Source organism: Callorhinchus milii, unplaced genomic scaffold (genome assembly GCF_018977255.1).
Source record: "Callorhinchus milii isolate IMCB2004 unplaced genomic scaffold, IMCB_Cmil_1.0 Scaffold1, whole genome shotgun sequence".
Lineage (NCBI taxonomy): Eukaryota > Metazoa > Chordata > Chondrichthyes > Chimaeriformes > Callorhinchidae > Callorhinchus > Callorhinchus milii.
In genome coordinates this window covers 71,267,413-71,289,493 of record NW_024704742.1, presented here as the reverse complement: position 1 = coordinate 71,289,493, position 22,081 = coordinate 71,267,413, and the positions used below count along the sequence as shown (strand labels likewise).

The 22,081-nt window shown below is 47.8% G+C and overlaps 1 protein-coding gene across 1 annotated transcript in view; it reads left to right on the top strand.

Annotated features, from left to right (window-relative positions):
- The window catches only part of sema4f (sema domain, immunoglobulin domain (Ig), transmembrane domain (TM) and short cytoplasmic domain, (semaphorin) 4F), a 72,827-nt gene that overhangs the window by 48,389 nt on the left and 2,357 nt on the right, over window positions 1-22,081 (top strand). The window contains exons 5-13 of the mRNA XM_007906670.2: window positions 1,489-1,597; window positions 2,820-2,939; window positions 11,822-11,967; window positions 14,129-14,307; window positions 17,441-17,585; window positions 18,923-19,142; window positions 19,796-19,905; window positions 21,060-21,223; window positions 21,742-21,794. Of these exons, the coding sequence (XP_007904861.1) occupies window positions 1,489-1,597; window positions 2,820-2,939; window positions 11,822-11,967; window positions 14,129-14,307; window positions 17,441-17,585; window positions 18,923-19,142; window positions 19,796-19,905; window positions 21,060-21,223; window positions 21,742-21,794 (1,246 nt within the window). The remainder of the gene's footprint in view (window positions 1-1,488; window positions 1,598-2,819; window positions 2,940-11,821; window positions 11,968-14,128; window positions 14,308-17,440; window positions 17,586-18,922; window positions 19,143-19,795; window positions 19,906-21,059; window positions 21,224-21,741; window positions 21,795-22,081) is intronic.

Here is a 22,081-nt window from a genome sequence, read left to right as displayed (position 1 = left end):
AGCTCCTTTCCTTAAAGTTAAGGCCAGTAGAGGATAAGACTGAGATGAGGGAAAACCTCTCTCAAGTGATATATATGTGGAACGAACACACACACACACACACAGAGGTGAGAAAGCCACAGATGAGAGCTCAGTTAAGGAATTGAAGAAAGAGATGGACAGATTCTCAGAGAGCGAAAATATAAAGGAATGTGGTGGGGAGGTGGGATTGTGGGCTACTGAACGATTTGTGATGGAGTGGGCTTGTTGGGCTGAATGGACTCCACTTGTGCCTGATTTTCTTTGTCAGAGAAAATGAGGCAATAAAATGGCTATAAGATGCAAGCACAAGTGGAGGAAGGGTATTAGAGGGTATGGGGTGGGGGGAAGCAAATATTTGGGATGAGGATAGATGGAGGGGTGAAGACCCACAATAATACAATTGGTTAAAGTTCTTCTTGCTATGAGGGGGAATTCACAGTTTATGTGGATGAATTAAGTTTCTGATATTGATCACCTCAGATGTGACTCTAATGACCGGTTAGAGGAGATACAAGGATTTTACTGAGTAAAACCGTCAGAATGACACATGTGGGATTCAACTCAACATCTTCTCAGACCCGTAGTCTTACAGGGATTTCTAACAACAACTTGCATTTATATAGCACCCCACACACAAGGTAGGATCCCAGAGCACTTGACAGTGGCGGAGCACAACACCAAGCCAGGTTGAGAAGGGAGGTGACTAGGCATGGTCGAAGAGGAAGATCTTGAGGTGTGACCTGAAAATGGGGAAGGAAGGGGCAAGGAGGAGGGATTGAGGGAGAGTGTTCCAGAGTTTCAGGATGTAGTGGCTGAAAGTGTGGCCACCGATGGTGGAATGGAGGGACATGCTGGAGACTGGAACCAGTCGAGCGGAGGCAGCAGGTAGTGGGCTGGGCAGTAAGCAGATTGGCGAGGTAGGGGGCTGCCAGGGCATGAAGGGATTTGAAGATGAGTGAGAGGATCTGGAAATGGATCCATTTGGTGATAGGGAGCCAGTGGAGCCTGCATTGCCCTCTGGCAAATCACCAGTCACTTGAGGAGACTGATTACCTGGACCTGGGCCCTAAATTTCCAACTACTCTCAGCCTATGGGACCATTTTGTTTTAAAAAATTTAAGCTGGTGGCGAATTGTGAAAAATTCTTAACTATGGTCTCAACTTGGAAGCTGCTGAGTGTTTACGAGCTATGTAAACCTGAGTTCTCAACACAGACTGAATTTAGGAAATTTCCAATTTTCAATTGCCACGTCTCATGCCCGGCCGGCTCCACCATTGGCAGTCGGGCCTTCAGCCTCATTTCTCCCACCCTTTGGAACTCCATCCCACCCTCCTACCCTCCCTGACCTCCACCCCTCCCCTGAATCCAAATCCAAATCCCTAACTGTCCAGTGCCTTGGGACGTTCTCCTGATGTGAAAGGTGCTGTACAAATATAATTGAGACTCCCGGCAACCTTGTGTTTCAGAGACTCTTGGATTTTGCGATGGGGTCGGTGCACAGAGAGTTCCAGATGGAGAGTGGGCGATGGAAGTGTCCATTTGAACCAGGGCAGTCGGTCACAGCAACACTGGCAGGTAAAGACCATACGTCCCATAGGGAGGTTTTCTAACCAGTAGCGCTCTGCCCCCACAGCACAGCTTTGCTCCCAGCACAGCTCCTCCCTAGTATCTTTACTGGAGCTGGTGCTACCTCCATCTCATCTTCTGATACCACCCGCAGTGCATCTCTGCATATTACATTCAATGGATCTCTCCAGTATTGTACAAAGTGGATCTCTCCAGGTATTGAATCTAGTGAATTTCTCTAGGCATTGAATTCAATGGATCTCTCCAGATATTACACCCAACAGATCTCTATAGATATTATCTCCAGTGGATCTCATCAGATTTTTGTTTTGCTACTTGTCTCCCTCCTCTCCCCTCCTCAGAGCGCTGGCTGACCTATTACTGGGATACGCTTCCACAGGAATCGGCTGCAGACTCACTGCCCTCCACCCCCCCACTCCAGTGTCCATTCGTCATGTGTGAGAGGAGACATTGAGCATCAGCAGGGATTTTTTCGTTGGGGGTGTGTGGAGGGAGAAGTCGCAGCTAAACCCAATCCTTTCTTTATCCATCGTGCAAACACCACGCTCACTGAACCTTCAGTGCGGGTCTCTTGTACACAGAGATCATGCAGAACTTTTGGATGAAACATAGAATCTTACGTTCGACCCATTGTGCCTCTGAATGACCTTCCTGTTCAGTCTCACTCCCTAGCACTTTCTTTCTCTCCCCGCACCCCCACTCACCTGCACTTTTCTACAGTTTTCCTTATTAAATATTTTCAAATTCCCTTTAAATAATAATAATAATAATAATCCTTGCATTTGATATAGCTCGTTATCACGAGGTTGAGATATCTCAAAGCACTTCACAGAATATACTGTAAAGTGAATTGACCGTGTATTTTGTGGGCGAAACACGGTAGCAATTTGCGCACAGCAGTGTCCCACAAACAGTTGTGGATTGAGTGACCGAATTATAAATTTTTTGAAGGAATTATTACTCCCAGAAAGTGATCCACCAATTGCCTGACAACTGGGATTCTACTTACTGCTAGGTAAACAGAGGCATTTGGAGTAAGGAAACTTGCCTAAGGTTTTGGAAATCAAACCCAGATCATCTCGCTTGTGAGGCAACCGTGTTAACCACTACACTACGGGACTCCACTTGTCAAATCTATTGTGGTCTCTGCTTCAGCACGTGTTTAAGGCAGATGGGTCTCACCCCACCCTCCGTATGTGTTTTGTTGCAGATGGGGTGCTGTATGCAGCCACTGTGAACAACTTCCTGGGCACTGAGTCCATCATCTCCAGGACGATGGGCCCCACGGAGAAGAGGGTTCGCACAGTCCCCTCTGTAGAATGGCTGAATGGTGAGAGTTTCTTACTTTGCTTCCCCCCAGTTATTAACTTTATTAATAATAATAAAAAGAAGTGACATCGAGAAACAACCTCACAATAATCTGTGATTCACAAGTACATAGAGACATGACAAGCAACAACAACATCAACAACAAAATTACATTTGTAAAGCGCCTTTCATGTCGGGAAAGGCACTGGACAGACAGAGTTATGGACCCGAGCTGGGGGTCGGGTTCGGGGAGGTTGGAGGGCAGGAGGGATGCAGGGAGATCGAAAGCGTGGTTGAAGAGGAGGGTCTTGACATGGGTGTTGAAGGCGGCAAAGGAGGGGGCGAGGCGGAGGGACTGTAGGATGGAGTTCCAAAGGGTAGGGGCAGAGTGGCGGAAGGCCCACCCGTCAATAGTGGGGCAAGTGAGGCGGATGATGTGAAGCAGGCCAGAGCCCGCTGAGCGGGGGGAGCGAGCAGGATGGTAGGTATTAGGAAGTCACAGAGGTAGGGGGAGTAAGACTGTGGAGGGCTTTTGAACTGTATCCTGTGGTGGGAAGACAATGGAATTGTCATTTTGAACTGTATCCTCTGTGTGATGGGAAGACAGTGGAGTCGGGTGAAGATGGGGTTGATAGGGTCACGGAGCCTGGTCTGGGAGAGGACACGGGCTGCAGAGTTCTAGATGATCTGCAGCCTGTGGAGGGAGGAGATGTGGAGGCCGATGAGCAGTGAGTTTGCATAGTCAAGCCTCGATGTAATTAAAGCATGTATGAGGGTTTCGGCAGCCTGCAGTCTGAGACAGTGGTGGAGCTGGGCGAGAGGGGGGAGAGAGAGTGTGAGGCCATAGAGAGTGTGAGAGAGGGGTAAGAACAGGGGTGAGAGAGAGAGAGAGAGATTGTGAGAGGAGAGAGAGATTGATTGAGCGAAGGGGAGAGCAGAGAGAGAGAGAAAGAGAAGCAGCTGTAACAGAAAGAATCCAATAGATCAGTGTGGTCCAACTGGTCTGCTTGTGGGCCACAGTGGTGGGTGATTTTATCCAGCCCGAGACCATTTCCAACTTCTGCCTCCACCCTCCCCGGTGAACGTCCTCCCAGAGCAATGGCAGTAGCTGGCGGTTTGGAGGACACAGCGTAAATAGTGGAAATAATACCAGCCGTTGCTGCAGTCTGTCATGAAGGCAAGCATGTCTATTACCAACCGCATCCTTAGCAGCCATCAGCTGCTGCGGATGGGAGAGAGGTGTTGGAGAGGGATAGAGGGGGAGAGATGGGTGGGGAGAGAAAGGTGGGAGAGAGGTGAGGGAGAGAGAGGGGATGGAGAGATGTGGAGAGAGAGCAGAGGGGTGAGAGAGTATGTGTGAGAGAGAGGTAAGAACGTGGGGGTGGTGAGACAGAGAGGAGGGAGAGAGCAAGTGATTGAGAGGAGAGAGCAGAAAGAAATTGAGAGAGTGTGAGAGGGGGCAAGAGAGTGTGAGAGAGAGGTAAGAACTGGGGAGTGTGTGAGAGAGAGAGAGAGACTGAAGGGGGGGGAGACAGAGTGATTGAGAGAAGGAGAGCAGAGAGGGTGAGAATGTGAGAGGGGGAAAGAGTGTGAGGGGGAGGATGTGGGGGAGAGAGACAAACAGAGAGGGTGATTGAGAGAGTCTGAGAGGGGATATAGAGATTGTATGTGTGAGAGTGGGGAGTGAGAGCGAGTAATTCAGAGGGAGAGAGTGATTGAGGGAGAGAGAGCATGAGAGAGACTGAGAAACAAAAAGAGTGAGAGCAGAGAGAGAGGAGACGTGTTTTGTGGTTCACTGTCAGGACAAACAATTGGAGTCTCCCTCGGATGCTGTGGAGGGGACCGAGGATAGACACCGAGATACATACTGTGCAGTTTCTTCACAGAAAGATCCCTCTTTCCCCCGTGAGAAACTCACCCCCAGCTCAGGAGCCCAGCTGACAGTGTCAAGATGTCCTCCCAACATGAAAAAGAATGCTGTGTAAATATTGTTATGTTTCTGTAAGGAAAATACAACATCTTGCTTATGCCGTCCGGGTTCTTTTCTCAAATAGGGCATCCGGCCCGCGGCAACCAAAAGGTTGGACGACACTGAAATAGATTGTGCATGTAGTATTATTAATGCGGCTATCTCAAGCTATTACAGTATAAAAAATAAGGGACTCGAGAAAATCAGGAAATATATTGATCTACAAATTGAATGTGAAAGTATCTGGCAATGTAAAACACACTTAGTTCCTACAATCATCGGTGCAACTGGCACTGTTAATAACACTTCAACCTTCTGACTCAGAGACGAGGGTATTACCACTGAGCCAGGCTGACACACGGCTGTTTACGGCTGTTTGTGGCACATTGTTTGCACGTTGGCTGCTGCCTTTGCCGACAAAATATACAAATGCACAATTGCTACACTTACAGTAAAACCCTGTCAAGTGCTTTGAGATGCTTGGGTGACATAATAAGGCATGATTTTATCAACTGTAAGGATGATACAAGCCTAAGGCAGAACTTGGAGCTCAAAGTCTAGGCTGACCCTCCAATCCAGTGCTGCTTTGTCAGAGGCACCATCCTTCAAATGAGACATTGAACCAAGGTGATGTTTATGCCTGTTTGAGCAGATGTTAAAGATGGCACTACACGAAAAGAGAAGAAGTTTCTCACAGTGTCCTGGCTGACAATTCCTGAGATAAAATTAGTCATTCCCTTCATGTCTGTTTGTGTGACATTTCTGTGTCCAAAATGCCTGTTTGGTTTGCCTACACTTTACAGTAAATCCTTTGAAATGTGTCCTCCCAGATATCAGGTTCTTGTGTATTTATTTTTATCTGTGTAGGTCTTTCTCTCTCTGCCTTTAACACTGTGTGAGCTTGTGTGTTTTGTGTGTGTGTGTGTCTTTATCTCTGCCTTTCACTCTATTTCAGAGTGTGTGTGTGTGTCTCTCTCTCTCTGGTGCCTCTCTATGTGAGAGTGTGTGCGTGTCTCTCGTTCTCTGAGTCACAAGAAATCAATCATTGTGTTCAAGTTTCCAAACTAAACTATTGAGCTCCACGTAATGTGAGGTTTTTAAAGGGAATTGGGTAGATGCTTAAAGAAGAGATATTAAAGGGTATGGGGACGGAGTGGGAGAGTGGGGTGACTAAGGAAAGGGGGGCTTTAGTAATAAAATCTCTAGAGCAGAATGGATTGGCTGAACAGGCTGTTTTTGTGCCGGAACATAGTGTGGTTCCTTATCATGCTGACACATCTCAAATAACATGGTGCGGTGGATGACAACGGAGCCTTGTGTACTCAGCCCTTTAATAATAATCTTTGTTTTTGCTATGACTTTGCAATTGAAACTACAGTTATAAAGTCTGGTGAAACAGATCAGTAAGCTTCAACCCCTAATACAGCGATCATTATTGGGTGTAAATGGCTTAGTCTAGGTCAAGTGGTTCTCGAACACATTTATTTGGTTGCTTCAACATGTGGCCACCAACACTTACAGGAGAGAAGGAGAGAGAGAGAGAGAGAGAGAGAGAGAGGGAGGGAGGGAGAGAGAGATGAAGAGGGAGGGAGAAACGGAAAAGGAGGGAGAGACGGAGAGAGAAAGAGAGGGACGGAGAGAGAGAAAAAGAGAGGGACCAAGAGAGGGAGAGAGAGGGGGACAGAGAGAGAGAGAGAGTGATGGAGAGAGAGTGCGAGGATGTCTGGGGACTTGGAAAAAAATAACCTTACATTTGGGTGTTCGCTATAAGAAGTTCATTAATACGAATGCCAGAAATAACTGAACATTACAGATGGTGAGCAGTCATCTATTAAAGGGGAAGAGAAGCATGTGTTTGGGGTGAGAGGGGGCCTGTGTGAGTGGCTGCCCTGTGCTCTCTTTCTCCGTTGCTTGGATCTCCCTCCAGCCCTACTCCAGCTCCGGCGAGATCTCCCTCCAATCCCCATCCCCGCCAGGGAGAGCATGTGCATGGCTCTCAGAAGAGAGGCTCCCCCTATCGTCTGACCCACCGTGATGTGGAGAGATGGAATCGAGTGTGGTTTGTTATGTCAGGGGCTGCACTGCTTCAGTGATTGCTGTATCAATAGGAAAAAACGGGTCTCAATGTTGAGTTTGTTATAACCAGAGGGATCGTACTACCAGGGATCGTTATACTGAGGTCAGTCTATATTATTCACTGGAGAATTTAGTGGTGGGATGGGCCAATTTGGTAGCTTTCAAACAGCCAGCGCAGGCACGATGGGCCAAATGGTCTCCTACTGTGTTGCAAGAATCTATGATTTGTAAAACATTTTGATATTGGTATAAACATCAACCAGCAAAAGTGACATCAAGAAATAACATCACAATAATCTGGGATTAACAACCAGATACAGATAGAACAGTAAGCTGTAACAAACAGATATTATCATAAAGAACCAAATAGATTGTACATGTAGTATTATTTATATGCCTATCAATGCAATGATAGTGATTACAATGCAATAAATAAGGAGTGAGAGAAGATCAGGAAATATGCTCTTTAAGCACTCTGAGACGCTACCTCGTGTGGAGGGCACTATGTAAGTGCAAGTTGTTGTTGAAATATATCGATCTACAAATTGCAGAGGTATGTGACAATATAAAAGAAACATAGTTGTTATAATCATCAGTGCAACTGGAATTGTTAATAAGACTGATCAGAAATGGCTAAAGCAGGTTGGTCCCTCTCAATCAGATTCTTTCTCAAGCTAAAGTAGCTCTCCTCAGATAATTTTTGAGGGATTATTACCTCTGGTTAGAGAACCGTCAATCGACCAACAACTGGGTTTCTACTTACAACAACATAAAAATTACATTTGTGAAGCGCCTTTCACATCGGGAGGATGTCCCAAGGCGCTGGACAGACAGAGTTTTGGACCCGAGCTGAGGGTCAGGGTGGGGGGAGGGCAGGGAGAGAAGCAGGGAGATTGAAAGCACGATCAAAGAGGAGGGTCTTGAGGTGGGTCTTGAAGGTGGTGAGGGAGGGGGCGAGATGGATGGACTGCGGGATGAAATTCCAGAGGGTGGGGGCAGAGTGGTGGAAGGCCTGCCCACCGATAGTCGGGGGGTGTGAAGGCGGGGGATGTGAGGCAGGCCGGAGCTCGCTGAGTAGAGGGAGCTAAAAGGCTGGTAGGAGGTTAGGAGCTCGGAGAGGTGGGGGGAGCAATTCTGTGGAGGGTTTTGAAGGTGAGGATCAGGATCTTGAGCTGTATCCTCTGTGTGATGGAAAGTCAGTGGAGTTGGGTAAGGATGGAGGTGATGGGGTCGTGGAGTCTATTGCGGGAGAGGACATGAGCTGCAGAGTTCTGGATGATCTTCAGCCTGTGGAGGGAGGAGTTAGGGAGGCTAACAAGCAGTGAGTTTGCATAGTCGAACCTCGATGTAATGAAAACGTGTATGAGGGTTTCGGCGGCCTGCGGTGTGGGATAGTGTCGGAGCTGGGCATCGTTGTGGAGGTGGGGGAAGGCAGAGCGGGTCATGGCCCAGGTATTTACTGCGAGGTTAACAGAGTCGTGGGGAGTAAGAAAACTTGGTTTAGGTTTCGTCTTGCCCAGGAATCAAACCGGGTTCTCTTGCCTGTGCGGCAAGGGCTCTAACTAATACACTACAGGACTCCCATCAAAGCATTGAATGGCAGAAGCTAGACTATTTACTCTTCAGTGATCACGATCACAGGACCAGCCAACAAATTCACAATCTGTCTAGTGCATAAACCAGCTGTTACGAGCTGTTGACACATGGCGACAGCAGCGGGAGCTGGCACTCTGTCAAGCACTTCCTAGAAATAACCACAAAAACAACATATCATGTGCCAGAACTTGAGTAAGTGTCTGCCTCTTCACAGCCCATCACAGGTTGGGAACCGGTCAAGCCACAGGATCTTACAGCACGGAACGAGGCCATTTGGCCCATCGTGTTTGTATTGTCTCTCTTAAAGAGAGAAACCAGGAGATTCCTGTTGTGTAGTGGTTAAAGCCCTCACCTCGCAAGCAAGAGGACCCTGGGCAGGGCGAGACCTTAGGCAAGTTTCCTTAAGCCACATGCCTCTGTTTACCTAGCAGTAGGTAGGAACTCAGTTGTTAGTAGATTGGCGGATCATTTTCCAGGGGTAATAATCCCTTCAAAATAAATAAATAAATAAATGAGTGAGTGAGTGAGCGAGCGAGTGAGTAAATAAATAAATTGGTCACTCAATCCTCGACTGCTTGTGGGATATTGCTGTGGCGCGTTTCGCACACAATATACACAGTCAATCCACTTTGCAGTATGTTCTACGAAGCTCTTTGAGACGTCTCGTTGATAAGATGCTAAATCAAATGTAAGGATTATTATTATTAGACCCATAAGAGCTCTGTGTTCGGGTCCTATTTCTTTGCCCTTTCTGTATACTTTGTGGGTGAAATTATTAGCCAATTTGTGCACCACAATGTACCCCCAAAAGTTGTGAAACAAATGACAAATTTTATTTGGGGATTGTTGGTCAGAACACCAGGAGAGAAAGAGATTCCCTTCTTTTCTCAAATAGTGCCAAGCGATCTTTAACATCCATCAGAACAGGCAGATGGGACCTTGGTTCAATCTGTCATCCCAAAGATAGCACCTCCAACAAAGGAGCCCTCCTCATAGCAATGTAATGCAGCATTAGCCTACAATGTGAGCTCAGAATCCTAGGGGCTTGAACCCAGAATCTAATAATTCTTTCAAAAAAATAATAATACTAAATTGATCACTTCAATAAACGACCATTTGTGGGACACTGCTGCGTCCAATTGGCTGCTGCGTTTCACCCACAAAATATACAGTCAATTCACTTTACAGTGTATTCTGTGAAGCACTTTGAGACGTCTCAAAGACATGATAAGGTGCTGTATCAATACGAGGATTATTATATTATCAATCTTCTGACTCAGAGGTAAGAGTGCGACAGATTGAGCCAGGCTAACACTAACCTATACAGAAAAAGACAAAATGTCTATCTGTGTGTCTGTCCACCAAGAATGCAATAACCGATTGACGTAGAGACATAATTTATACCTCATTGGAAAGGTCTTGCGTGGGGGAGTGTCATGGGCATTTTATTCTTTGAGGATCTCCTATCCTTGATGAGCTATGAGCTAAACAAACTCATCGCACATGTATGGATTCCAACAAGGAGTCCTACCAACAGGAGTCCTACCAAACAGGATTCCTCCCACAGAAGTCCTCCTGCTGAGGCCTCCCCACTGAGGCACATTTTCTTAATCTTAAGGGATAAAGATTCCTAAGAGGTGAAGATCAAACCTGTCAAGGACAAATAAAAATGCGAGGCGAAAGAGAGAAGTCCGATTAAATGAAACTGAAGAACAAAGAACAGCACGGTTGTACTTCGATGCAGAAAGGAATACAAAAACACAGCAAAATGAATTGCCTGCTCAAAGAACAGCACGATGGGACTTGATTGCTGAAAGTACTGCAAGAGCACGGCAAAATTAGTTGCCCACTCAAACAATATGATCTATCATTCATAAGCTTTGACTGAAACAAGCTCATCGCACATGTTTTGCTTAAAGTGTACATACAACAACAATAGCAAAATTGCATTTATAGAGCGCCTTTCATATCGGGAGGACGTCCCAAAGCGCTGACCAGTCAGGTGTTGGGGCCCGAGCATGGGGGAAGGGTGGTGTAGGGGAGAGGGAAGGCAGAGAGGTGGGACGGTGACCAAAGGCACAATCGAAGAGAAGGGTCTTGAGACCGGCCTTGAAGGAAGCGAGGGAGGAAGCGAGGCGAAGGGACCGTGGGATGGGGTTCCAGAGTGTGGGGGCAGAGAGGCTGAAAGCCCGGCCACCGATGGTAGGGTGGGTCAGGCAGGAGACATGGAGCAGACCGGAGCCCGCTGAGCGGAGGGAGCGGGCAGGTTGGTAGGAAGTCAGCAGGTCAGAGAGGTAAGAGGAGGCAAGGCCATGGATGGCCTTAAAGGTGAGTGCGAGGATCTTAAACTCAATCCTCTGGGGGATGGAGAGCCAGTGGAGTTGGGCGAGGGTTGGAGTGATGGGGTCACGGAGCCTGGTGAGCGAGAGTACACGAGCTACAGAGTTTTGGATGATCTGCAGCTTGTGAAGGGAAGAGTTGGGAAGGCCGATGAGGAGGGAGTTTCCATAATCGAGCCTTGATGTGAATAATGCATGGGTGAGGGCTTTGGCAGCCTGAGGGGTGAGGCAGTGGCGGAGTCTGGCAATGTTGCGGAGGTGGTGGTAGGCAGTGCCGGTCATGGCGCGGACGTTGGGGAGAAAGGACAGTTCAGGGTCAAATAAGACATACAGTGTTTATGATATGTTAAATGGTTTGTGAGTGGTATTACTGAAATCTGCATTCCATATTGGATCCTTTGGTTGCAAGCTTAGCTGCAACAGATACAGCTAGTTATTATATAAATAGGCCTGTAGCTTAGTGGTTAGAACATACTCCTCACAAGTGAGAGGACCTGGGATTGATTCGCTGGCAGAGCGAAACGTTGGGCAAGTTTCGTTACTCCATTCGCCTCTGGTTACCTAGCCATGTAGGAACCTGGTTGATTGGCGTTGATTGGCGGATCGCTTTCCCGGAGAAAATAATCTCTTAAAAAAATAAATACTAGTTTGGTAACTCAGTCCACGACTGCTTGTGGGACACTGCTGTGCGCAATTGCCTGCCGTGTTTCGCCCACAAAATATACAGTCAATTCACTTTACAGTGTGTTCTGTGAAGCGCTTTGGGACGTCCTCCCGACGTGAAAGGCGCTATATCAAATGCAAGGATTATTATTAGTATTAAAGTATATTCCTTCAATCGCTTTGAGACGTTTCAATGATGTGATAAGACACTATATCAAACGCAAGGATTATATTAAAATGCTTCCTCTTTCCCCCCTTCAGATCCTACATTTGTGGCATCAGCGTTTATCAGAGAGAGTGAGAGCAGCAACGACGATGACAAGCTGTATTTCTTCTTCACGGAGACAGCCAGAGATTTTGACTTCTACCTGCCAGTGCGGGTGCCACGTGTGGCTCGCGTTTGCAAGGTGTGATGCTGTAGCCTCCTAACCGAGGGGGAGATGATCCCCTAGTATGCCCTGGCACCTACCTCCCTACCACTCTCACCTACTTACTCCTCAACCCACTACCCGCTGCCTCCGTTCGTTCGGCTCTGTCCACCTGCTTGTCCGCCGGCTGTCTTCTTGCTTGTGTCCTTGGAATAACATAGTCTTAAGCTGACACTACTGTGCAGTGCTGAGGGTGGTTGCCCTGTTGGAGGTGCTGTCCTTCGAATGAGACATTAAACCGAAGTCCTTGTTCCGGTGGATGTTAAAGATCTTATGGTACTGTTCGAAAAGAGAAGTGAGTTTCTCTGTGTTGTGCGCAAAGACATGCTGTGTGCAATTGGCTGCTGCGTTTGCCAACATATCGAATCTTTTTTTGAAAATATATATTTATTTAGAAAATATATTTGGTACCACAAAAGCCACAATAAACACAAAAAGCACATTTGGTTATCTGTATCCAGATGCAAACACTACATTCTTTGTGGGGACGCTCTTCTACACAGTGATGTCGGTTTCTGCGGGGTTGGGACCCCGGCGTGTTGGGGTTTAGGGCCGATGTCAGCGCAGCCAGCGTAGGAGCGGCTCTGGATGGGATCAGGCCCCATCTGACTGTGGCTGCGGCTGTGCCGCGCTTCAGTGTGTCCCGAAGCACGTAGTCCCTGATGGTGGAGTGCGTGAGCCTGCAGCAGGCCCTTTCATGGTACTGTGCTAGTAAACCAACAACCAAAATGGCCACCTTCTCTGATGATTCTCCAAGCGTATTTAATGTCAGTCTCACTGTGTAGAAGAATGCTGCGAGATATAATCCTGTCGACGTAGGATAGGTGTTTTGGCTCCAGCAGGCTGTGGAATTCCGAGGCAGTTCTGACAAACCCATTCTTCTCAACACCAATAGCGACTCACACCTGATCACCAGGTTTTCCCGGTGATGGACAGTGAGCGCTGGTGCCACATTCCCAGTTTCTTCCTCACCATCTCTAGATGCTCCTCTCAGCTTTTAGGCCACGCCTCTGTGGCCCCAAACTAGATGCCAAGGATTTTGATGAGGATTTGCCTGACTGCAAATGGGATAAACATGCAGTCACGCCAGTTACCAAAGACCTTGGTTTTCGGTTTACTTTGGCCTCTGAGGCCCTTTTAAAACTGTCGCAAATGCCCAGCAGACTCACGACCGAACAAGCGCTGGTCTGAGCAAAAGACAGTGACGTTGTCCATGTATAGGGTCTCTTGGTTTGTGTGCCATGGCTGCCCGGGATGGTGACACCTCTAATGCTTTTGTCACTCCTTATGGCCTGAGCAAAGGACTCTATGCAACAGACAAACAGAGCCGGGAACAGGGGACACCCCTGCCTGACTCCAGACCTGATGGGGAATGCCTCATCTCAAATCCATTTACTGTGACTGCGCTACAGATGTTTCTGGACCAGCTGGATCCAGTTCAAAATTCCCTCCCCAAAGCCCAGTTTGGAGAGCATCTCGAACATGTAGTCATTTCCTGATCAAGATGGATCAGGCAGGTGTCCATCTCCCTCTCCTGCCTCTAGACGATGGTATCCCTGAGTAGCATGAGGCTATCAGAGAATCAAAATCACAACACGATGTTATAAGTGTTCTAAAAAGGGTAGGTTTTGGATTTGCTGCTTAAGGAGGTCTCCATCTCCTCCCTTCTGCTTGTGCATTGTTGGAAGTCTTAGAGCACTCGAATCACAAACAAAAGGACCTGGGTTCGATTCTGGGGTGGAGTGAAACATTAGGCAAGTTTCTTTACTTCACACCTCTCTGTTTACCTAGCAGTAAGAAATGAACCTGGTTGTTAGTCGATTAGTGGATCACTTTCCGTGGGTAATAATTCTCCCACCCCCAAAAGAATTTGGTCACTCAATTCATGACCGTTTGTGAGACACTGGTGTGCACAATTGGCTGCGCGTGATACCCACAAAATATACAGTCAATTCACGTCATAGTATATTCTGTGAAGCGCTTTCGAGATGTCTTGAAGACCTGATAAGGCGCTATATCAAACGCAAGGATTCTTATTATTATCGATTGGTCGGTGTTTTGCATCATGTTGTGGGTAGTCCGTGAGCTCTCACACAATCTCTCTCTCTCTCTCTCTCTCTCTCTGACGTACATTCCGCAGGGCGACCTTGGGGGGCTGAAGACGCTGCAGAAGAAATGGACCACATTCCTTAAAGCTCACTTGTACTGCTCACACGGGGATAAGATGGTTTTTGACGAGGTTCAGGACGTCTACACCCTGCAGGCTACTACAGGCGACGACACTTCCATAACCTTCTACGGAGTCTTCTCTGCCAGATGGTAAGCGAGCGTTGAATCACATGCATCGTTCTAGGTTCTTTGGTCACCACACTTTTCTGGCTCACCTCTAGAACTTGGAAGGGCAGACTAGTCGCTGGAGTTTGGGAGTCATACCACTTGGTTCTCGACAACATAATAATAATAATAATAATCCTTGCATTTGATATAGCGCTTTTCACGTCGGGAGGATGTCCCAAAGCGCTTCACAGAACACACTGTAAAGTGAATTGACTGTATATTTATGGGCGAACGCGGCAGCCAATTGCGCACAGCAATGTCCCACAAACAGTCATGGATTGAAAATGACCAATTTTATTATTGTTTTTGGTTTTGGAGGGATTATTATTAGGCGTGTGGAGTAAGGAAACTTGCCCAAGGTTTCGCCCTGACCTGCCTGGAATTGAACTCAGGTCTCTCGCTTGCAAAGCGAGTGCTCTAACCACTGAGCTACAGGACTCCATGAGCCTATCATGCTCTGGTAGGATGAATGCATCCCTCCGGGAGAGAGTGCATATTCCAGTAACACAAATTTCTACGTGTAAGTGGCATTCTTGAGCCAGAGGTTGTGGTTTAAGACCCTCTTCAGGATTTGATCTCACATAGTCTAAGCTATTGCTCCATTGCAGTGTGGGGAGAGTGCTACAATGTCAACAACAGCAACTTGCATTTATATAGCATTCCAGAGTGCTTGACAGTGGTGGGGCCTGATGCCGAGCCAGGGGGAGGGGGGAGCATAGGCACGGTTGAAGAGGAAGGTCTTAAGGCGTGACCTGAAGATGGGGAAGAAAGGGGCAAGGCGGAGGGATACAGGAAGGGTATTCCAGATTTTCGTGGTTGAAATCGCGGACATTGATGGTGGAAAGGAGGGCATGAGGGACCTGCAGAAGGCTGGAGCCAATCCACCTCCGTCATATTGCACGCCTCCATCCATACCTCACAACAACGCAGCCAAAACCTTTGTCCACACCATCGTCACTTCCCGGCTGGACTATTCCAATGCCCTCCTCGCTGGTCTGGCCAGCTCCACCAGACACAAAATACAATTAATTCAAAACTCCGCCACCGGATACTCACCCGCACTAAACTCTGTATCCCCATCACACCAGTCCTTGCCGGGCTCCACTGGCTCTCAATTACCAAATGGATCTATTTCAAGATCCTCTCACTTGGTTTCAAATCCCTTCATGCCCTCATATCTCCCTCCCTTTCCGACCTGCTTACCCCCCACTCCACCATCGGTGGGCATGTCTTCAGCCACTGCACCACAAAACTCTGGAACTCTCCATCAATCTCTCTGCCTTTCCCCCTCCCTCCCCACTTTCAAATCCCATCTAAAGACCTTCCTTTTTAATCGTGCTAGTCACGTTCCCTCTCCCTCTCTCCCTGGCTCTGTATTAGACAGTCAAGTGCTCTGGGACGTTACCTCGGTGAAGGGTGCTATATAAATGCAAGTTGTTGTGTATAGTGGTGCTCACTGTTAACTTTGGTCCTAATGCTGAGCTAAACTGACACGATTGTGTTGTCCTAGCCTACAATCCCCAGATAAAATTGGTCATTCACTTCAGGGCTATTTGTGGGACTATGTGCAAACTGGCTGCCACGTTCATCTATAATAGTCACTACACTTTACAATAAGACCTTTGAAGTGGTTAGAGACACCTTCCTGATGTGAAATGTGCACTGTATCGAATGTATGTATTCTTCTTTTTCTTATGACAAGAGCAAGGTGTGGTTGTTCTATGTTCGAGTGTAGGATCCCTTGAGCCACAGCTTTGTCTATGACTCTGCTAAACACAGAGAGTCCTGTAACCCTGGCTGTAATCAGGAAGTCACCAAGCAGGTAGTAGTCATACTGGAATCAGTCCGAACTGCAGATCCACTTTCATATGATGCCAGTGTGGCTGAAACTTCTTCTCAATGACTGGTTTCTCTGTCCGGCTTCATGTGTGCAAATTAATTCACTGGTTAAAAAGAAGAACCAATGGAGGAACATACAAACTCCCGAGGAATTAAAATCCCCAGTGACACTCATAATACATGCAGAACACTTCCTAGTTTGTTCACCATCCACGAATAAATAGGAATTGGCATTTCCTCCCAATTAGTTTGGTCTGACTGGTTTGCAGTCTACACTGGTTTCCAGCAAATCTCTCCCTCCCCTCTCCTCCCCCCCACATTATCATAGCCACTCAATGTTTCGTAGAATCCTTCAATCCATTATTTCTCAGTCTGCCAGTTGTCCAAAAATGTGATTACTCAATTCACGACTGTTTGTGGGACACCGCTGTGCGCAGTTGGCTGGTGCGTTTCACCCACAAAATGCAGTCAATCCACTTTACAATATATCCTGTGAAGTGCTTTGAGAGGTCTCAACGACATAATAAGGTGTTGTATCAAATACAAGAATTATTGTTATTGTCTCAATGTCTCAGTGTTGAACAGCACACACACATAAGGGAGAGCTTTCTTCAGCAGTCAGCTTTGGCTCAGTCGGTAGTGTTCTTACATCTGGACCAGAAGGTTTGTGGGTTAACGCCCCCCAACTTGAAGTCACTTGTGAGTTGAAGAATTCTGTGCTGTTGTAGAATCATAGAATCTTCCAACACAGAAGGAGGCCATTCGAGCCAATGTGCCTGTGCCGTTTCATTGAAAGAGCTACCAACTAGTCCCACTCTCTCGCTCTTACCCAATAGGTCTGCAAATTTTTCCTTTTTAAGTACCAATCTATTCCTTTTTGAAGCTATTATTGAATCTGTTTCCACCACCCTTTCAGGCAGTGCATTCCAGACTGTGATAACTCTCCAGGTGAAAAAAAATTCTCATCACTCCTCTGGTTCTTTTTCCAATTTTCTTAAATCTGTGACTTCTGGTTATCGACCCACCCACCAAAGGGCACAGTTTCTCCCTATATACTCATAATTTTGAATACGTCCATTAAAACTCCCCTCAAGAAGAAGAATCCCAGTCTAGTCTGTTCACATAACTGAAGTCCTTCATCTCTGGTATCATTCTGGTAAATCTGTTGTGTTCTTTGTCAATCCATTGTTCTATGTAAATGTCATTACCTTAGTCTCTCACTGCATAAAGCCCCTTCACAAACAGAGACTCTTCAACAATATTTTTATTACTCTAGGGACGACCGCAGTGTGTCCGCAGTGTGTGCCTATACCACCCAGTCCATCCACAGAGTCCTCCAGGGCAAGTTTAAGGATTATAACAGGGCCTCCTGCAAATGGACCGCCTTCTCAGGGAAGATTCCTGAACCGAGGCCTGGCTCAGTAAGTGCAGGATCCACACAACAAACCCATCTTCATTCCACAAGAAGCTGTACCTCAAACAGCTGGAGAATGGGACACAGAGTAACAGCTCACCGGTTCCTCCCTCCTACTCACTGCCTCAATCATGGATAATGTGTCACTTGCTCTGCTGCCGAGCACATTATGTTGTCATTAATGCCAGTACCAAGAGCACACATTATCCTCCCAACATGAAAGGCGCTATACAAATGTAATTATATGTTGTTGTTATATTATCAGACCAGAATGGAATGGTCAAGTGTTGAGGGAGATTTAACGTAGATTTACTATCAGGAAAATCAGCTTCCAAACTCTTGCTCGTCTTTCTTCTTTGATATATTTTTAAATTTGGAAGAGTTACTGAGGTTCAACAGTGTGAGGGAGCTGGAGGAACATCAGAAGATACATGTAGTCAGTGACACTGTGCACTGGCTCGGGGGAGAGCCTGAGTCTGCCAGAGCAAGAGAAATACAGTAAGATTTGACCTGATGACTGCCTGTGACACAACAACAAAATTACATTGTATAGCGCCTTTCACGTCGGGAGGACATCCCAAGATGCTGGACAGACAGTTACGGACCCGAGCTGAGGGTCGGGGTGGGGGAGGGTGGAGGGCGGTGGGTAAGCAGGGAGATCAAAAGCATAGTCGAAGAGGAGGGTCTTGAGGTGGCTCTTGAAGGTGGTGAGGGAGGGGGCGAGACGGAGGGACTGCGAGATGGAGTTCCAGAGGGTAGGTGAAGAGTGGTGGAAGGCCCACCCGCTGATAGTGGTGCGAGCAAGGCGGGGGACGTGAAGCAGGCTGGAGCCCGCTGAGCGGAGGGAGCGAACAGGGTGGTAGGGGGTTAGGAAGTCGCAGAGGTAGGGGGGAGCAAGACCGTGGAGGGCTTTAAAGGTGAGGATCAGGATCTTGAACTGTATCCTCTGTGTGATGGGAAGCCAGTGGAGTTGGGTAAGGATGGGCGTGATAGGGTTGCGGATCCTAGTGCGGGAGAGGACACGGGCTGCAAAGTTCTGGATGATCTTCAGCCTGAGTGGAGGGAGGGGTTGGGGAGGCCAAGCAGTGAATTTGCATAGTCGAGTCTCGATGTAATGAAGGCCTGTATGAGGGTTTCAGCAGCCTGCGGTGTGACACAATGTCGGAGCCGGGCGACATTGCGGAGGTGGGGGAAGGCAGAGTGGGTCATGGCACATATGTGGGGTAGAAAAGATAGTTGAGGGTCAGACAAGACCCCAAGATTCCGGACTCGCTTAGCAAGACGCAAGACACTGGTTTGGACGATGTAAATTGATCTTCCCCCCGCCTCCCCGTAACTCTTTAGTGCATCAGCAAGGAGCTCAGTAAGAATGGGTTTTCATCCATGAACCTGTCGGACGCAGTGCTGACCTTCATTCGAGACCACCCGCTGATGGAGCAGAAGGTGAAGCCAATTGGAAACCGGGCTCTCCTTGTGATGAGAGACACCCTCTACTCCAAGATCGTAGTTCGCAGAGTCAATACCACCAATGGCAGGAGCACTGACGTCTTTTACCTAGGCACAGGTGAGTCAAGTGAAGGCCCCAAACTCCTCTTGGGCCTAAGCCTACTGTGTCAGCCAATCACAGTTGCTAGCTCTCTCGCCTCTGGGGCAAAAGGTTGTGGGTTGGAGCCCCCCCCCCACCCCACATTGGAACTTTTTGCTCACAGTGTGGAGCTGGGGGGAGCACGGCACTGCTGAAATTGCCCTCCTTTGGATGAGACAGCAAACTGAGACATGGGCCAAGATGACAGGTGGCTTGTGCATGAGTCAGGGAATATCGACACAGTGAGGAGAGGGAATGTAGACCACGGAAGAGAACCCAAAAGGCAATTTTCTTTGCGTGGGGGGTCAGCTGGGTGTCTGACACCTGCGGAAGTCCATCACCATGTTTAAGAGTATGTAAACCAAACTGAGAATTCCATGTATCCCACCTACACATGGAAATCCCAGAGATTTCTAGATAGATCCTAGACATAGAAGGCATGTGGCCAGCCCTCTGAAGCCCATCCTCCTGTAAGCTTCCAATGGTTTCTGCCCAAGAGCCGGGATTCCAAAAATAATGTTGGAGGCTGAGACTGGGTGTAATATGAGGGCTGGGATGAGTTGGGGTGGTGTGTGGATTGCCTTGGGGTATGTGGTGGGAAGCCTGTGACGTATTCTGTGTTTTGTGGACAGGCTCTGGACACCTGCACAAGGCTGTGAGCGACGGTGCCCAGGCCCACGTGATAGAGGACAACGTCGTCTTCAGTGACGGTCAGAAGGTCCTGAGCATCGCTCTGGAAAAGGTACTGAGTGCTTGCACTTCACATCTTCTGTGTGGCAAGCTTGTCCAGCTAGGAACACCCTACCCATTAGGGCTTTGGTTTGAAGGGTTAACAGGAGCGGAGTGGGAGGATTCCCTGCCCCCAGTGACTGGTCTGCCCTTCCAGGTCCTGCCGATGAGCCAGGCTGGGCTGTGCTGTCATCAGCAGTGCCCTGGATACAGTGAACCTGCCTGGCTCAGGAACCTGACGAGAGACCGTCACAGAGGCTGGGCTCGATTCTGAAAGTCTGTTGCAAGCATGTCCACCTTGGAGCAAGTTCAGCCCTGAGGGGACCCCACCTACCTTCCCCCCCTAAGTAGGATAAACTTCACATATTTGCTTCAGGTTTGAGGGCTGAGAGTCTGGCACGATTCGAGATCTGTTTTACCTCTTGTGACTCAGCGCAGAATGTTTTGGAACAACAAACTGTTCAGCCCAGACTAGAATCTAGACTATGGTTCACTATAGGATCGAGAGACATTGATATTACTGTAGAATCAAGATCTAAGGTGAACTTACATTTGTATAGTGCCTTTCATGACTGGAGGATGTTCCAAGGCGATGGACAGTCAAGGATTTGCACCCAATCTGGGGATTGGGAGGAGGGGTGGAGGGCAGGGAGGGTGGGTGTAGGAAGGTTACCAAAGGCGCAGTACTTGTGCTTTTTTCCACATGAGCCCCTCCCACAATTTTATTCCACTCCTGCCTCCCCCCATACACAAACACACTTTAATGCTCCTTTTCAAGCACCTGAATCCCTTTCAAAAGAGTGTGTAGACTGTCTGTAGTTTGTAATAGAGAATCCCATGTGGCCAAACAATAAAAGGTGTAAGTTTGTGTGTGTGTATTTCTTCCCACAGAGGGGGAGTGGATCAGCCGCTGGACCCTGCACCCCACCCCCTTCCGCCTTTCCTCTCATACCTCTCCTGGGGTTACCAGGACAGGTGTTTGTGGCTATTGTGTTACAGTGGGACTCATTTGAGAAAGAGCTGGACACTGTAATGCGAGGAGGTCGGGTGGGAATACTTGATAACCCTCTGCGGTCCTGTGATAAGTCGGCATCTTGTTGCCTTGTGAATGTGGCAGGGCAGGTAGTAGTAACACAGTCAGTAAATACAAGGCTGATTTTTTTTCAGGATTTTGTGTACGTGGGTGCCTCAAGTGGGGTGGTTCAGCTCCCTGCTGCCACCTGCGGCAGGTACTCCAGCTGTCAGGCATGTGTCCTGGCCCGCGACCCAACCTGCGGATGGAACGAGGGACAAGGCGAGTGTATGGAATCTGGGAAGCGCCCGACTGAGGGGTAAGTGCTTGTGACACACATGCTGGACACTTGTTCACTGAAAAATTGGGGTGAGTGGGGGGGCTGAAAAGAGAATCTCTTCACTCAGAGGCTTGTTAGGCTGCTGTTCATTACCATGTAGTCCTGTAGCTCATTGGTTAGAGTCCTCACTTCGCAAGTGAGAGGATCTGAGTTCAATTCCTGGACGTGGCGAAACTTTAGGCAAGTTTCCTTACTCACACCTCTGTTTACCCAGCAGTAAGTAGGAGGACGGGTTGTTAAACTATTGGCTGATCGTTTCCGGGGATAATAATCACTCAAATAAAATAATAATAATTTGGTCACTTAATCCACGACTGTTTGTGGGACACTGCTGTATGCAATTGGCTGCCAGTTTTCGCCCACAAAATACAGTCAATTCACTTTACAATATATTCTGAAGCGCTTTGAGACATCTCAACGACGTAATAAGGCACCATATCAAATGCAGGGATTATTATTATTCTCACACTAAAACCAGATTTGTTTTCTCCTCACAGAGAGTTCCTGCAGTACGATCCCGCTCAGAAAATCTTGTGTCTGCAATCTAAAGGTGTGTGTAGGTGAAGAGTGTGTGTGTGTGATTGTGTGTGTGAACATACATACTGCATTTTCAACCTTCACCCTTTCACCTTTGACGGGCCTGGCTCAGTCAGTAGTGCACTTGTCTCCAAGTCAGAAGGTGTGAGTTGAAGCTCTACATTGGGATTTTAGGCTCATAAAGTCGATGCTGACACTCCAGTGCAGTACTGGGGAACGCTGAATTGTTGGAGGTGCTGTCCTATGGATGAGATGCTTAACTGTTCAAGTGGACGTCAAAGAACGTGTGGCGCTATTCAA